The following is a 17,208-nucleotide window of genomic DNA, read 5'->3' as shown; positions in this document are numbered from 1 at the left end:
TATGGAGGTCTGAGTGATTTTTCGTTTCCCCTTCAGCCCATTCTCACTCGAGAGGCCTGTAGGTTTGCAACTTTTGCTGTGGGGTTGACTGCTTTGGAGGGCAGGGTGGAAGGGTTTATTAGCAGACGGGGTTGGAGCAGGCCAACCCTTTCTTGGGTTTTGTACTTGGGGGTGGTGCTGTGATCTAAACCACTGAGCCTCTTGGGCTTGCTGAGCAGAAGGTTGGTGGTTCGAATCCCTGCAACGGAGCGAGCTCCCATTTCTCTGTCCCAGCTCCTGCCAACCTAGCAGTTCAAAAGCATGCCAGTGCAAGTAGATAATAGGTACCGGTACCGCTGCAGCAGGAAGATAAACGTGCGCTCTGGTTTCTGTCACGGTGTCTCATTGCGCCAGAAGCGGTTTAGTCATGCTGGCCACATGACCCAGAAAGCTGTCTGTGGACAAACGCCAGCTCCCTCGGCCTGAAAGCGAGATGAGCGCCGCAACCCCTTAACCGTCCAGGGGTCCTTTACCTTTTAACCTTTACTTGGGGAGCACCCCACCAGTCACAGAAACAGAGTCTGGCACGGTAGGGCAAGTCAAAAGAAGCACCAGCACTTATCGCTTGTGGAACAGCTGCAAGTCAGCAGGGTGAAGAAGAAATCCCTTGTCACGACCAGTTCTGCCACAGACCAGCTTTGGACCAAGGTACGACTTCCCAATGGCCTGTGGCACATACAACCCACTTGGGCTGGAAGGAGCCTTCTGAAAGATCCCATCAGGCTAGAGCAGCCAATGGGAGGCAGAGGTGTGGCTAAGAATGCCCTTGATAGCCATACCTCTCCTGTTCCTTGATTGTTGTCATTCTCTGAGGGTTGAGGCCTGCTTGCTGTTCTTTCTAGAGGCCATCTTGTTAGCTTGCTCACATCTCCCAGAGTGCAAAAGAACCACAGCAAAACGGCCATTTAGGGATTTTTATTTATTTATTTACAAAACAGTATAATAATAAAAAACCCAACCCACAAAATGCACAAAACAACCCCAAATACTGTTAAGAAGCAACAAGCTACGGATAAAGGTGGAATCATATATGCGTACCTCATTCCACCAGCGTCCTCCCTTTTAACCTGTGTTCCCTCACGACTCTACTATTGTCAAACATCCAAGTGGTTTGTATGCATAAACAGATACACAACACATGTAGCAAGTGTGATAAATGGGCTTTCCCATCGGACAATGTGCAGGTATAAACAAGTGGAGCAGGATAAGAAAAGTAATGACAAATGATGCGAGTTGGGTGCAACTTTTCCAAATGGTTACCAAGACGGGGGAGAAGGGGCTTCTATAGCTCCAGCCAAAGTTCTGGGAGACCACCAATGTACATATGCACACATTGACAGGACTGAGAGCAGAACATGGCCTTGTTGGGCAGCTGCCAAGACCTAGAAGTGTCCAAGCAGGACCCATGAGAAATACCTGTCCTTGGTCCCCCTTAAAATACTTGTTTCTTAGTCTTGATGCTGGATCTAGAGGCCATTTTAACTTTTCCACAATGCCCCACAGCCCCCTCAAATCTGGAGCTTGCCTGGCAGACACACATGCCCCAGACAAGCAAAGTTTTCCTCCTTCCCTGGGATGTCAAGGGTTCACAATGAAGACGTCTTTACCAGAGCTGGCTACGCTCGCTCTGAGAATGATCTGAGAATGGTAAGTGCATCCAAACTGTTGGAAGGCAACCTGTGGCCTTCCAGATGTTGAACCTGTTTGGGGTGACAGGAGTTGGGAGCCCAACAACATCTGGACGGCCACAGGTTCCCCACCTCCTGTGCAGGCAAGCTAGCTTGGGTGTGCATGCGTTAAGATTGTGAGAGACAAAAAATTGGACCAAACTTTCCACGCCGGGGAAGCCCACAGTCTCAACGTGCGCAATGACAGAATTAACAAACAGAAAATGGGAGGGGGAGATCAGGGCTGCGGATTAGAGAAGGGCTTCAGAACAGAGGTTGGAAGTTTTCTAACGGCTGGAAGGGGGAAGATTGGAGGGGACAATGGCTGTTGTTACCTAGGCATTTTCAGCATGTGCCAGTCAAATCCAGCCAAGGTGACAGAGCAAGAGTGGGCAACCTGTGGTTCATGCTGCTGGACTGTAACTTCCATCATGGCTGACCACTGCCTGTGATAGTTGGGGATGATGGGAGTTGGGAGTCCAGCAGCTGGGAGGACAACAGAATGCTCACCCCTGGGTTAGACATTACAGTACAAGGTGTAAACTGAGTGGGTTAAAAGAATTTCACAGGCACTCCCCTTATGTTTTGGAGTACAATTCCCATCAGCCCCAGCTAGGAGGGCCAGAGATTATGAGAGTTTTAGTCTAGCTAGCAATATCAAGAGGCCCACAGGTTCCCCACCCCTAATTCAAAAGGTTGCACTAAGCACCTGAGCATCATCGCTCAAAAGCATGGCTCGTCCAAGTTCTCAGTACTTTTTTCCCCTTTCGCTGCTAAATAAAATTTAAACATTTTAACATCAGCTTTGTTTTCGTACTACAAAAAGCAGGATTAATTCCGAAACAAGCTTATTAAGGAACAGTCAATAGAATTGTTATGGTTGTTATTATTAGTTTAAAAATACCTTTAAAAACATTTGCTTTCCAAGTTACGTTTTGTAATCCACTCAAGCCTGGCAGTGAACTCTTTATTCTGCCAAACAGTGCTGAAGCAGGCTCTGGCCTTGGATGTCACGAACTAAACACTCAAGAGCTAAAATAATCAGAAAAACGTCGGGACCAAATCTTTTGGCATTTTTTACATCAAATTTCGGAATGGATAAGCTTGTGGTTTGGGGGAGATGATTTAAGGGCTAAATCATCTGTTTTGCTGTATGAAGAGTTCCGCAGGGTATTGTAATGGATTCTCGCAACTCCTGAAAGTTCGATTTCTTTTACCAAGGTTATGGTAGAACCAATCCCAGCTCTGTGAAAGGAAAGATTAGGTAGAGAATCTCCATAGGCACCTTGCAGCCCTGACGTGGAAAGTTTTGAATTTAAGGGGATGGATTCCATTGCCGCCCCCTATAAAGTCTGGAACTCTGGGAAGTGGCGATTCGCCTCCTAGGAATAGCGAGTGAGCTTGTCATAGTTGGGCCCGATGGTCCTACACAGAAACATCGATAGCGTCATGAGGCAGAGCTGTGGGAAGAGAGAGATCCTGTTATAAGAGGGCTCACGTTGCCGCTCTGATACAACCGCCGACACCAATGCGGGGCAGCTCCAGCTGGGGCATTTTGTGGGGCATTGATCACCCAAAAGGTGGACCTCACAGGAGACACCAGGGCAGGCTTCACATTCTGGAGTTGCCTGGGCTTTTGAAAAACAGGTTTACGGAAGAAAGCAGAAGGCCATTATCTCTCCACCCGCCCCCGCCCCAATCTAGCTGGATAAGGAGGGAGGAGAAGTTGAATTATCTACAGACAGTGTTTGAAATCCCCCAGGTGCCAACTAGTGCGGGTCCAACTGCCACCACATGGAGACCTCGTGATGCCAGGTTGGCAACTGACATCTCCATCTGGCTGGGCCCGCCAGCTTTCTTAAACAGGTCAGCAGAAAAGCTTGTTTATTGCATTTATATCCCACCTTTTTCTCCAAAGAGTACACGGTTCACACACACCCATCTCAGTTAATCCCTACAATGACCCTGTGAGGAAGGCTAAGAGTCTGTGACTGGCCCAAGATCATGGCTGAGTGGGGATTTGAACCTTGATCTCTCAGGTCTGATACTTTAACCATGACACCACACTGGCTTCCTAGATTCCAGCTACAGACCAGCTCTATGAATTCCCGGTAAGTAGGTAAGTAAATAAATATGGGGAAAGCAAAATGTCACTTAAGGATCTGAAATATTTTCCTTGATGCCTGAATTTTTTTTATTATGGGTTGTTTTATTTGATGCTTTAGTGTGTTGTAAACCACTTTGAGGTACACTTTCATTTACCCTTCCAGCAACCCCAAGGAGGAGGCAGGCAATCGTAACACCCATTTTGCACATGGAGAGGAAGTGCCTCACTCAATGCTTTATTCGTGGAAGTGGCTGAACATGAGCTCGCATCTCCTGCAAAAGAGTTTCTACACAGCTGCGCAGTCCATTTCCCCTGCCAGAACTTGCACCTCAACGCAGGCCCATCTCAGCACAGGCTGAGGTAGGAGTTCCAGGGTGAGCACCCGAGGCCCAGCAACCCGCAGTTTTATCTGTAGGAGCGTGCATGCACACACATGCCGCATGTGCTCCACACACATGGCAATCCCAAGGCCAACACAATGCGGGGCTTGCCAGAACCGCCTCATTCTTGCAGTTAAAGCGCCGTTCCTTAGGTAGAAGGATTCAGTCCCTGGCCACCATATTTCCAGGCGGTCTAATAGCCGAGGCCCACACACCTACAGCACTCAAAAGGACATACAGCTTCTGGGGGGGTGGGCCGCAGACCAGCATAGGAACATGCAACATCTGACATAAGGATCACAAGACAATGCGTACAGAGCACTCTGAACATTCGTAAACACTACACAAGTGCTAATTATTTTGTTATCAACATGAAAAAACACCCTGCTTTTCTTCTACTCTGGAAGGCAATGCTGCCCTTGCGCCAGTGACAATAGACATTGTTCCGCTACGGACCAAATCTATTCAAAACATTCAGATTCGGTTTATGAAGCGGAAGCATGCTGGGGTCCACCTTCATTTCAATCTGTGCACTTCGACCTGGAAAGCCCCACTTGCCATTCGTTCCAGATATAAATAGGCAGGCAGCAATTACTCAGTGGTTCAGGCAGGGAAGCAGGGAGAGCACTCTAGGAACACAGGGCAGCTGCCTTGCACTGTACAGAGTCAGACCCTTGGCTCCCTCTGTCTCAGCGTTGTCCACACACCAGCAGTGGCTCTTCAGGATTTCAAGGCAGGGATCTCTTGAGACCCTCTGCGTGCAAAGCAGGTGAATGCATTATTCTATATTATTTTATTCTTTGGTTTTGCTTTTCTTTTTTTCTTTTTCGGAGCTTTGTGTTATTTGTTTTTTTTTTAATATACATGCTCTTGCCTTGGCATTCCAAAGAGCTGCTGTGTCTAAATACTGGCATCGGAATGGAAGGAGATGCTGACGAGGCCAGAATAGTGTGTGCATCTTGGAGGGAGCAGGGTGGGTTATCAGTAATAATTCCTCCCTCCCTAGAAATAACCACTCTGAATTCCCTCCTGTTGCATTTTAGCTATACTGTATTTTGAAATGTTCTTTCTAGCCCCTCCACCGCTTTCTCGTTCTCTTTCCCCTTCTCTCTTTTATGGAGGGTAGAGGCTCAGGCACTCTAAACACTTCCTCTTCTTGCTCTGAGGGGGCATCAAGGCTCCCCTTGCAAAGCAGCACAGAGGGCAGGCACATGGCAACTGACTGCGAGGAGGAAAAGGGGGAAAGGAGGCGTCGATACACAGAGATCTGCAGCAGCTAAATCCCTACCAGCCAGAGGAAAAGCTCAGCCTTCCCACTTCACCTGGAGTAATTACCTTGCCAATACTCGAAGTAGATGTCCCTGTGCGGGCAACAGCAAAGGGTTTAAAATAAGCAAAAAATAAATAGACAGAGGAGGTTTGGGAGAGTGCACTTGGGGAGGGAGCACAATGAAAACATGCAATTCCTGGTGTGTGGATGGGTGTGTTGCTTTGTGTAGCCAACCAAAACACTGCATTCACAGGCAAGCCTGGACACATGGCAGGGAGGTGCTTTTCCGCATAACTGCAGCAGCCAACACACAAAGCATGCAAGCAGGCCTCAGCACCCCACTTGCCGGTGCCAGCAGGGCAGTCCACATGCCCTTACTGGGCAGGTGTTGATCACACAGCACACTATATAAAGGCCCAAACATCTGAGACAGGAGTCTGCCAAGCTGCTGGAGGTGGCAGTGACGAGAGCCAGAAGGATGGCGGAGGTGAGAGTAGAAGGAACACCCCATTCATTCATTCATTCATTCACTCCCTCCCTGTTATATCCCACCTTTCCTTCAAGGAGCCCAAGGTGGTGCACATGGCTCTTCGGCTCTCCATTTTATCCCCCCAACCACCCTGCGAGGTAGGCTAAGAGTGAGTGACTGGCCCGACGTGACCCAGTGAGCTTCATGGCTGAATGGGGATTTGAACCCTGGTCTCCCAGATCCTAGTCTGACACTCTAACAGCTACACCATGCTGGATACTGGATCCATGCCATGAAGCAACGCTGCACAGGTCTTCCAGATTCAAAGGCAACTCTGGTTCCCCTGTTGGTAGCGGTGTTGTTAAGAGGGTGGCTCAGCCCCTGGTGTTTCGTGGGAGGCCCTAGATCAAGTGCTCTTCCGTCGGCATCCCACCTTGTTTCGTTTAGTTTGTTTGTTAATGCTTATAGGGAAACTAGGGCACATTGACACACAGTTACGGGGGGGGGGGGGGTCAGACACCCACCATCTTAATTTCCCAGAGACATCTATACAATCTGCATATGCAAGTTTTATGCAAATTACCTTGTAACACACTCGCCTGATAGATTAACCAGGCAAACTCAGACTCCCCAAATGCCCTCTCACTTAACACTGAAGCCTTGCCTGTGTGCCACATGATCAGTGGTTTTGAAACCAGACAGCTCAAAGCTGCAGTTTGCTTTCCCTAAAAATCTATAGAAACAGCAGTCCTCCAAAATGAGTTCTCCATAACCCACCCCAAATTCTGCTTCCCCAACCTAGGAAGCCATTCAGGAAGAACCCCTTCTCCCCACAAAGACAAAAACAAACAAACCCATAATCTGAGAATTCAGGGGAAGCACAGGCCAAGAATTCACAATGACTTCAATATGCTAGCAAGAGGTTTTGATGGCCAGCACACACACAAGACCAAAACCATGCACAGGCCATACAAATAAAAGCCCACACAAATGTACATAGCTAATATACCAAGGCAGGCCCTTGAGCAAAACCACATCAGTGCATGCATACATATACACTCCCATCTGCCACCTGCTGGGGAAGTAGAGGATCTCATGGGAGCCACCACTATGCAAGTCCCCGTGCTCTAGTGCGCTGATCAGGATCATGCACAGCAGCTGCAGGAACTACAAGAAAGGTTTTAGGCTGAAGAGGGGAAAGGGCAGACCATCTCTCACCTACCATAGCATAATTCCACAGTCAACAGCACTTAGTGGTCCAGACTGGAGCATCACTTACAGGCACCGCTTGTGGTTTTCCTCCGCAGAGCACCAAGGTGGCAGCACCGGTATGCGTCCCCTTTTTGCTCAGCAACAGAAATACCCTCGGGTCTCTGTAGGAACTGCATCCACAGAGAAGACCCTCCCCCCACTCGCTCGACCACTTATATTCTGGGTGAATAGAGGGTTGCACAACTGAAGGCCTAGAGCCTCTGTCTTTCTGAGAAGCGAGCACTTCTTATTGCAAGGTGGGACAAATGAAAGATAAATAGCTCCAGCGGCTTCGGGGGGGGGGCGCAGATCGAGCAAATAAGTAGCGGATGGCATAGCGGTGTGGTAGCGCTCACCTGACCTCCAAGCAGTGGAGTCGCTGCTGCTTACTGGGAGGGAGAGGGGCGAGGCGGCAGAGGGGTGGTGCAAACACGCCAGCAGGAGCAGCAGACTGGCTGCTGCGGTGCGTTCGCACCGTGCCAGCCTCTTTGTTGCTGCCTCGCCCTCTCCTTCCTGGTAAGCAGCAGCGACTCAGCTGCCGGGAGGCCAGGGAAGCGGCAGAGCTCCACCGCAACCTCCGCTACTATTGGCAATGCCGGCACTTCTGCTCCTTGCACAGCTGCGGGGAACAGCGGCCACACCAACCTGCAGCAGCTTGCCCAGACCTCTTACCTCCAGGAGCGCAATCCCAAGGCTGATCCCCACAATGGTGACGATGTTATTTGTGAGCCAGGTCTGGACACCATCCATGCAGCCCTACAATTGGACAAAGGAGTATTTGTTATATATATAAAAAGGCTGCTTGCTTGCATGCATGCGTGTTCCGAGAAGATAAGAGCTGTCAAGCCCACCATTCTGCGTCCCAGACAGCAACCAAATGCATCCAAGAAGTCCGGGAGCAGGGCAGCAAGGCAATAGCCTGCCACAAGTTCTGTATTCAGCTATGCACTGCTTCTGAACATGGAGATTCCATTTGGTTACAACGGCCAATCGCCACTCCAAGTCCTGTCCTCCATTAACTTGCTTAATTACCCATTTAAAGCCCTCCAAACTGGTGGCCATTCCCAGCAGTGGATGCCAACAGGGAAGGATTGGGGGGCAGATGTCCAGCCCCACTCCCAGGAGACTGAAACAGAGAACCACCGGTCCCCCCACAGCAGAGCTGTGTTTCTGCATTTTGAAGTGAAGTGAAAATGTTGCAATCGAAAAAGCAGTCCCCTTCCCCCACCCCACCACTGCCTGGTAAAACCATGGTCTAGCATGGTCAAAACTGCCCCACTGTTACCCCCACCTTGCACGAGAGTGCATCCCATAAATTAACTACACAGTATGTGAAAAAGTGTTTCCTTTTGTCACTGTTCCTGAATTGACTGCCAATTCCGCCCTCCCAGCACACATTTTTACATTGATTTTTTAACAACCAATGTGCAGACAGAAGCGAAAACAAAGAATCAAACATTTAAACCATAAAGCATCACAGCCTGGAAGGACAAAAGTACGAAAAGATAACAACACAGCTCCAAAGAGATAATAATAACATGTTAACTCATGCCAAGGTTCCCTTAATAAAGATTTATAAAAGTACTCTCAACCTCCAGGTTCCATCATTATTGTGAACAAAGGTTCTATATAGGCTTAACTGAGCCAGGCATTTTGCATATATCGGGAGGCACCAAGTGACCATGTGCCCCAATATTTATATAAGAAACTAGCTGGCCCTGCCACGCGTTGCTGTGGCCCACTCTGTTAAATGGAGACTCAGAGTCCCCCTTCAGACTCCCCTCACCTTCAGAGCCCCCCTGTTTTACGTGTGCTCGCATCCCTGTGACTCCCCCCACCCTGTGCCGATCCATGACGTATCATGCCCCCTCTTCCCCCACCCCCCGGGCTCATCCCTGTGACTGGTCCCACCGTGTCCTGACCTAACCCGTCCCCTCCTCCCCCCCAACCCCCACCCAGGGGAGTCAGTACCTCCATTCGGCCTAGTATGTAAACGGGAGCAGAGGTGCTATTGAGAGGGAAGGTTTTATAGGTGCAGTACCAGTGTAGCTGCCGCCGCCTTCAGCTACTCACCATCTCATAGACGGACCATGGCTGCCCGTAAGAGTTACAGAAGCCTGCGATCTTCGGCCTCGTGGTGGGGGCAGCGGTAGTGCTGTTCCCTGGCTGGCCAGGCTGAGAGATGTTGCTGCGGCATGAGCAGGGATAGAGGTTGTAAGAGGAGTTCTTTATTATGCTGTTCTCCATCCAGTCATTGGAGAGGATCCACCCGCAACACTGGAGCTGCAGGGAGGCAAAAGAGAGAGACCATGAGAAGACAACCTGGGGGCTGGGAGGGAAACCTACCCTGCCCTGTCCAGGCACTGAACTTGGTCCATTGTGCGGGAGCCATAGCTTGAAGGCCCTTTCCACCTGGCCCAGACTCACCAGCTCTATTAAAGAGGCGCCTGGGGAGACCAGAGGGACATTGCTATGCCTGACAACCAACCCTACCTATTATATCCTTTTGTCCCATCTTTTCCAAATAGCTTTTAACTCTGATAATCTTGTTTTATTCTTTTAGTGAATTGCTTTGGGTGCTTTTCTCCTTTTTTTTACACAACTGATCAGTACATTAAACTTGCTAAATTAATTACCATATTTTTCCGTATATAAGACTAGGTTTTCCCCCTTAAAAATAATGTCAAAAATTTTATATACGAATATATGTCCCCCCCATTTTCTTAAACCTGACTCCCCAAAGATAGGGGGTGTCTTATACATGGGGGCATCTTATAGACGGGAAAATATGGTAAATAACCAAAGAAAGCCACCCATGGACATGGCAGGACGAATCAAGAAGGCAGAGAAAACTTAGGTGGGCACTTCTTCTTGAGGAAAGTATCTTACCTGCGTCTGCACATAATCCCAGCTCTCCTCCTCATCCGTGGACGGATCATACGTCCCATAGTGCTCAATTATTTCTGTGACATAGTCACCAACCTTTGTGTTGAGCTGCATGGGAACGAAAGTAAAGTTAAAAAGTCGGCTCTCCGACAGTAACAAGGGCCACATGCATTGGGGTGCTCCTATTCTCTGCATGCCCCATAGCAGGTTTCTTAATAGTGTCTTCTTGGGATGGCATGACCCCCTAAAAAAAAAGAAAAAAACGGAATTCTGGCTGTTTCCTTACCAGCTGCCCAGATACAGGCAGGGGGGAAATGAAGCCCCTGTAAACAAGGTTGAAAAATCGTGGTGCCCGGTTCCCCCTCGGTCCTTGAAAACCAAACAGAGGTGACGTACTTATCTTGAGCGGCGATCCTTCTATGGACCTACACTTGCCTCACAAACTCCTAAACAGAAGCAACTGGGTTTTCCTGTTTACTATAGGAGCTGGCTGGTTGCACAGAGCTTATTAGCTGGCCCTTGCGTCAATCACACAGCCATTCCTCCTCCCTCCAGTATAATTTAATTTAGAGAAAATTGTGCCAAATGAACGGCCTAGAAATGCTTTCTTAAAAACCTAAAACCTGCCTGAAAGCATAGAAGGGAGGGTTTAAGAATCTACAATGGAGCCAGAGCCTGAGGCTCAAGGGTGGGGAAAAGCAAGAGTTCACCAACCAGCCAAGAGAGAGGAGAGATCAAAAGCGTACCCACGGCAGGAGGGAGGCGTGGGCCTGCTTCACCCCAGCTTTCACCCTGCTCTCCCCTGCGTGTGAGTCACAAGCACTCGGAGAGGGAAAGGGAGATCAAAGGGCAAGAGCAGTCCTCTCTCGCGTGCCCCGCTTGTTCTTTCCTCCGCTCAGGCAAGGAAACCGAGGCTCGGTCGACAGCACACACAAAAAGAACGAGGCGGTGGATTTGTAAGGGGGTAGAATGAAATTTTCCACTTCAGACAACGGCAGGGGAATCTTTGGAACGCTTTCCGCCGTGTCAAACAAAACTCTCTCTGTGAGTGGAAAAACCAGCACACAGGAAGTGAGCGGAGCTAGAACCCATTCTCCCCAATGCGCTAAGTCATCTACTTTCAGGGAAACTATTATGCACAAAGTCTGTCACCTCTGCACTTTATCACTTCGTTCCAGTGTGTGTGTAGACCAGATGGGAGGCCCACATTTACAGCACACATTTGCTTCCCCCTCTGCCCCCCATAGAAGCCTGGGAGATATAGTTTGCTCCGGGTGCTGGGTTTTGTAGCTCTAGGAAGGGTAAGCTACAGTTGCCAGAATCCTTGGGTTTGGCGTGTGTGCCTTAAACGAATTACGTGTATCTAGCCTAGGGATGAAAGCGTGGTGAGAGAGAAAAACGGAGAGAAAGATAATCTGATGTTTTTTATTTGGACCGTGGTGGGGGAAATCCCAGGGCAGCCCAGCAATGACCCTCCCATGAGACACGCGGGCTTCATGTTTTATCCAAGTGCCACTTACCGTTTTGCTCTGCGAATATACCAAGATTCCAATGATGATCTGGGCCAGGAAGAGAAGGAGCAGGAAGGCGAAATACTGGTGGGGCACAGAGAACAAGAGAGGTCGGTGAGACTCAGCCAACGTCTCACCACAGCCAGGTGAGCTACTGCAGGTCTCCCTCTCACCTCCCCACAAACACTTCCTATGCCTGCAGCCCCAGGGATTCCTTCCTGACTGCTGCTTTTTACTCTGTCTCTTTCTCTCCTTGCTTTCCACAGGTACAGAATCTACCCCACACCCCATGAGAGAGACCCAGCCCTTGGATGTTTCTCCATGAGGTGGACAAGCTATTACTTCTAGGCAGGGTCCTGCACTTTCGGCACAGTCCATGGGGCTTCAGGGTTCCCAGCATGCTGTGCCTGCTGCCTGGCTGTTTGTTGGGCCACTATTCAAGGCACAGGACCCTTTCCTGCTGTAGTGACTGGCTAGCATCCAGAATATAGCCCTTCTCGGGATATCCTCCATCTTAGATGCTGATCAATAAAGGCTAAGACTGCCCCATTTTCTTTGCTGCTGTGGGGCGGCAGGTAGGCAGCCCTTCCCCCTTCTCCAGCAGCGCCGCCAACCCAAATAATATCCCTTGCCTCTTTCTGCACCTCTTCCAGCTCTACACTTTTTTTTTTTTGAGGTGGCACAGCCAGAACTGTATGCAGTATTCCAAATGCAGCAGCACAGCATGGAGTTCTATAACATTGTGAAGCTACTGGTGGTTTTATTTTCAGTCCCTCTTCCAGTCACCCCCAAGAGTGGGATTTGCCTTTTGCCACTGCCACCACATGTGCGTTCTTGACCCACCAGGTCCTGCTTCCAGAGAAGACCTGCCAACTCCCAGCAGGCCTTGCTTTTAACCCCTTATGCCAGAGTTCCTTTTCTTGGTTCTCTCTCCACACATACTTACACATCCTAGCATACATTTGATTTCCTTGAGGGAACCCAGGCATCCGAGGAATCCCATCCACATGGTGAGGATGCCGACCCCACAGAAAATATAGGACCAGATCTTGAGGGCATAATACGCCGACCCTGGAGAGGGAGTTAATAGGTAATAGTTTCCTGTCAAGAGGCCAGAGATGGCAGAGGAAGAAAAGCTGCCTTATACAGAGTCAGACCACTGGTCCATTGTCTGCTCCAGGGTTTCCCAAACTTGGGTCTCCAGCTGTTTTCAGACTACGGCTCCCATCATCCCTGACCACTGGTCCTGCTAGCCAGGGCCGTTTTAAGTGTATCTTGCGCCCTGGTTCGAAGATCCCTCCGGCGCCCCCCCCCCCGCGGCGCCCGGCACCACCCAGCCTTGCCTTAGAGCTGGCCCTGCTGCTAGCTAGGGTTGATGGGAGTTGTAGTCCTAAAGCAACTGGGGAACCCTGGTCTACACTGACTGGCAGTGACTGCCCAGGGTTACAGGCAAGAATCTCTCCTATGTGGAGATGCCAGGGGATTGAATCTGGGACCTTCTGCACACAAGGCAAATTCTCCACCACTGAACTACGGGTCCTTCCCCCAATTTTGTTAAAAGCCTACTTCTCTCCAGCGACCTGGCTGGAAATTTTCCCTGGTATAAGGATTCAGTGAAACAACAGGTGGTTATGGGAGCATGTTCTACATGAGCTGCCATGAGCTACCCCACAGCCTTTCCCCTGCAAAACCCAAAGCGTAGATGCAGGAGAAAGCAGGACCAATAGGATGCCAAAGTGGGGGAAAGCACTGGTAGACAGCTGTAAGGAAAGGTCTGTTTTTTGTTCTCCAATAATTTCCCCAGTGGGGCTAGTGGGTGGGGTGCAGTGTCAGTTGGGACAGAGGAACCAACCCAGGAAGGAGAAGGGAAAGACTCACCTAGAACAGCCGCAAAACTGTCCCGATCAAAAAGTAGCCATAAGCCAAAGCTAAACAGAAGTCCTCCGAGGAGCTGAAAGAAACAAAGAGTGTTTATAAATCTATGTTCCTACATATTGCTTCCAAGTTTCTTTAAATCTTTCCTCACCCTCCATCAATGGGCTTCTCAAAGGGCAAATGGGAATCATACTGATGGACCCATCTAGCCTGGCATCAGGCCTGCCCCCAACCCGACCCCCCCAAAAGGTACTTACAAAGAAGAGGAAATTGAAGAGGAAAAGGAAGTACTTTGTGACAGCGATGCAACCTTTGCGGGACATTGTGCCGTCCTGTGGGGAAGGAGAAGGATGTCAAGGGGAGACACAAAATACAAATCCAGTTTGGATTGTTTTTGGCAGGGCCCGTTTCCCTCCCAGCCTCATCATGCTCCCATGTTTGTTATCTCCACACCAATCCTCGAGGAAGGCTATTTCGTCTGGGTTCTTTAATTTTCCTCTTCTTTTTTTAAGGAGCTCTAAGTTGCGGCCTCTCCCGTAACTTAGAATCCTATGTGATGAAATCATAACAGCGGCTCACGCAGTTGCTGGGGAAACGTTGGCTGTCATCTTGGGGTTGCCTGTTCCATTCCAGGCCTTGCTGGTTGAGGTGGGGGAAAGGAAGGAGTAAGCAGAGAGGATGGAGGCCTCTCCTCCACACCCCAACCCTGATCCAGGCCTCGCTTATCATTGCAGCTGACAACTGCTTCCATGTGATAAAACAGTCCCACCCATTCTTCTATTGGGTTGCCAGTTGTTTAGCCTGTCATTTCAGCTATGCCTTTAAAAACATTTAGAGGAACGGATAATCTTTATTTCCACATTGTAGGAAGCTTTATCGGCATGTCAAAAGCTGCTGCTGGAAGGCCCAATATTTTTTTATTTTCTGGTCAGTTGGAAAGCCTATCTACTAGACGCGCACACGCACACACACACCCTCTCCAAAACCACACAGTTTCCATCTGGCTGCAAGATCTGGGCCTGCACTGTCTCCAAGTGGCCTGCATTGTCTCTGAAGCTTTGACCACAGCCTCACAGCAGCAGAGTCCAATATGAGGAACCGTTCTTAGGTTTATCAAAAAAGCAGGTAGACAGCAGCAATAGAGATTGCAGAGGGACAACTATCTACTGCGGCAAGTGTATAGGACAGGCACCATTTAACTTTCCAAATTAAGATGCTTTGCAAGTTTCAAGCTACATTCTTAGAAGCAGAAGCTCTCATTAAAGATAGCTATACAGATCCACAGGCAGAGATAGATTAGAATATACCAGCAGCAAACTCATTCTCCGAGTGTGGATCCTTATATAGCTAAACAGCAACATCCACACTAAGTTTTACAGAAGTACCCCCAAAAAGTGGATTGATGGGGCACTACAAAACAACCCATTGAGGGCTGAACATGCTCAGTGGTTATGGAATGCTGACTGGTAGTTCAGGGACTTGAAAAACCAGGTGCAAGGGAGAATGGAATGGAGTGTCCTGGGAAAGGTCAGGGCTGGCTGGTTGGCTAGCTGGAACTCTTAACAGTAGCACTCTAGCCTACAACATTTTGCTGCAGGTCCCACCCATATTACTGAATACAGTTGCCCTGTGTGTGTGGCCTTCCTGAAGGCATCTTGTTGGCCCCTGTAATAAAGCAAGATGTTGAACTAGAACTTTTGCTCAGGGCCAACAAGGATCTGTTCATGTCTAGACATGTGGTGGAAGAAAATGCACTCTACACATGGCCAGAGGCATTCTCACTGTACGTCACATGTTCCCACTACCCTCAGAAAGATCTTTCAGAAATTAGACTTGCTAGCAGGACAGATGATATCATCTCAGAGCAGACCAGAAGAGGAAGTGGTTGTTTCTGAAGGTGCTGCGCATCATGGATTCTCAGAAAGAGACAGGCTCACTTCCTGGGCTCCTTAGGCAACTGATTTTTATCATCTCTCTCACAAATCTCTGTCTTCTTGCATGCAAGACCCACAGACTCACTCCTCTGCCTTTCCATTGGCTGAGCTAATAACTCACATCTGCAGCAGTGGCAGTTCACACACATCTATATGCCACTCTCATTTGTGAAAACACAGGCCTCTGTCACATCTGCTCATTCACACCCTGTTTCAGCAAGACGGTTCAAGCTCTGCTCATCATTGTTATGCATACAGAAGTATGCGCAATCCGGATCACTTATGTAAGCTGTGCATGACACATTTACACTCATGGGAACGTCTCGAGTTGCACAAGAGCTTTTCAGATTCCGTGTACAAGTGAGCTCTCTCATATGTGCCGGTTCACAACCAGTGTCTGGCCTCATGGACCTTAAAGAGCACACCAGCCTTCAGCTACATGGGTGTTTTGCACAAGGGCACTTTTAAATACTTTGCACACACCAGACAGACAGGCGTTTTGACAAGGACAGGCGTTTTTGCTGGGTTTCCTCAATAGACAGTCAGTAGCAAAATGACATAATAAACCACAAATCAACAAGTCATGATCCTCTTTGTCAAAGTCCCTTGGGTCCACACATACTGTCCACATGTATGCCTCATTTCTACACGAACAGTTCTCTCTTCTTCTGCCAAACAGGCTTTTTATTCTAAACTGGTTTCATCCCACCCAGCCTCACAGTGACACTATCACTGACTCTGAGGCCTCGAAACATATCACGCCCCAAGATTCCCTCTCAACTTCTGCCCCATAAGCAGCCCACCCGCATCTCCAGCCAAGCCCACCCCCATCACTTGCCCCATAGATGACTCACTCAAAAATTAACCCCACGCTCTGCGATCAAGGATGTTATTCGAGGACCGAGTTTGGATCTCTGAGCTATGAGCCAACAGTCCCAACCCCAGATATTTTATTTAAAAACGCCCTTATTCGCTTTTATTCCCCATCCCCTCCATCTCCTACTGACCTCTTGAGCCTACAATGTTCTGCCCTGGGACTTCTCAGCGTTCATTAAAACCCGATATAGGAATGGCTCACCTTTCTGTATCACCCAAGCAGCCTTTTGCCTCTTCTTTCTGCTTTGGCTGCTATCTCAGCCTCTCGCTCCTCTCTGCTCCCCGCAACCACCTAATAACTCGCCTTTTTTTGACGGTCCAAAGTTTCCAAACTTCGCTCATCCACCCAAAGGGGCCCACCTCCCTCATTTGCGCCTCGCGTTTCTGATTGGCTGCCAGATGAGCAAAGGAGGCGGGGCTTGTATATTAACAATTAATAGATTCCAGCGTTCCACCCACAGCCGCCAGTTTCCAGCCACCCTCCCCCTCCCTCTTTTGTTGCGGGCTGCCTTTTCTTTTTTTTTAAGGTGGTGCCGCTTCTCAAGGGGTATTTGGTTTCATGACGTTTATCCTCTGCGCCCTCCACATGCTGAAAGTGGAGCTCTGCGGAAAATGAGATCAAGACAACACGAGCACAGCGCGTACGGCTTTTGCAGGGGGGCCACACACAAAAATCCCCAACCCAATTTTGCCAGTAAAAACATCCAAAACCCAGGGGTTCAAGGCACAATGCCTCGCATCTCCGCCCGTTAATTTATATTGAGAAATAATATTAGAGTCACGGCTCAAACCAGTTTCCCTACATTGCATGGCGAAAATGATAGATCCAGCACTTTGTGGGGACAGAGCCATCGTACAGGGGGAAAGCTCTACAGTACTTGGTTTTCACATGGAGACACCCAAATCTACCAGCAAGTTGAATTGCTCCTCAAGTCACTGTCCA

The 17,208-nt window shown here is 49.1% G+C and overlaps 1 protein-coding gene across 2 annotated transcripts; it reads right to left on the bottom strand.

The window, feature by feature from the left end:
- Positions 1–939: 939 nt before the first annotated feature.
- On the bottom strand, positions 940–16,759 carry CD37 (CD37 molecule). Of its 2 annotated transcripts, none has more exons than XM_035134758.3 (9): positions 16,468–16,759; positions 13,713–13,787; positions 13,459–13,531; positions 12,527–12,651; positions 11,590–11,664; positions 10,073–10,177; positions 9,257–9,466; positions 7,856–7,939; positions 940–3,166 (listed from the first exon to the last, which is right to left on the bottom strand). In XM_035134758.3, the coding sequence occupies exons 2-9, from the start codon at positions 13,776–13,778 to the stop codon at positions 3,089–3,091; spliced, it is 816 nt and encodes a 271-aa protein (XP_034990649.1). In that variant the 5' UTR covers positions 13,779–13,787; positions 16,468–16,759; the 3' UTR covers positions 940–3,088. The 2 variants fall into 2 exon arrangements, with proteins under 2 accessions (XP_034990649.1, XP_088511415.1); XM_088655289.1 differs by lacking the exon at positions 16,468–16,759 and adding an exon at positions 14,035–14,169.
- Between the last annotated feature and the right edge of the window lie 449 nt (positions 16,760–17,208).

The sequence above is a fragment of the Zootoca vivipara genome, chromosome 12 (assembly GCF_965207765.1).
Source record: "Zootoca vivipara chromosome 12, rZooViv2.hap1.1, whole genome shotgun sequence".
NCBI classification, from domain to species: Eukaryota; Metazoa; Chordata; class Lepidosauria; order Squamata; family Lacertidae; genus Zootoca; species Zootoca vivipara.
Note: the sequence above shows the minus strand (reverse complement) of the source record. Positions and strands in the feature narration are given on the sequence as shown.

What these genes read in the sequence shown, in the direction of transcription:
- CD37 (XM_035134758.3), bottom strand. Translation starts at nt 13,778, where the DNA reads ATGTCCCGCAAAGGTTGCATCGCTGTCACAAAGTACTTCCTTTTCCTC. An exon ending in TCAAATGTATGCTAGGATGT is followed by an intron (nt 11,665 to 12,526) that starts GTAAGTATGTGT and finishes GTGCCCCACCAG; the next exon opens with TATTTCGCCTTCCTGCTCCT. An exon ending in TATATTCGCAGAGCAAAACG is followed by an intron (nt 10,178 to 11,589) that starts GTAAGTGGCACT and finishes GTTCCCATGCAG; the next exon opens with CTCAACACAAAGGTTGGTGA.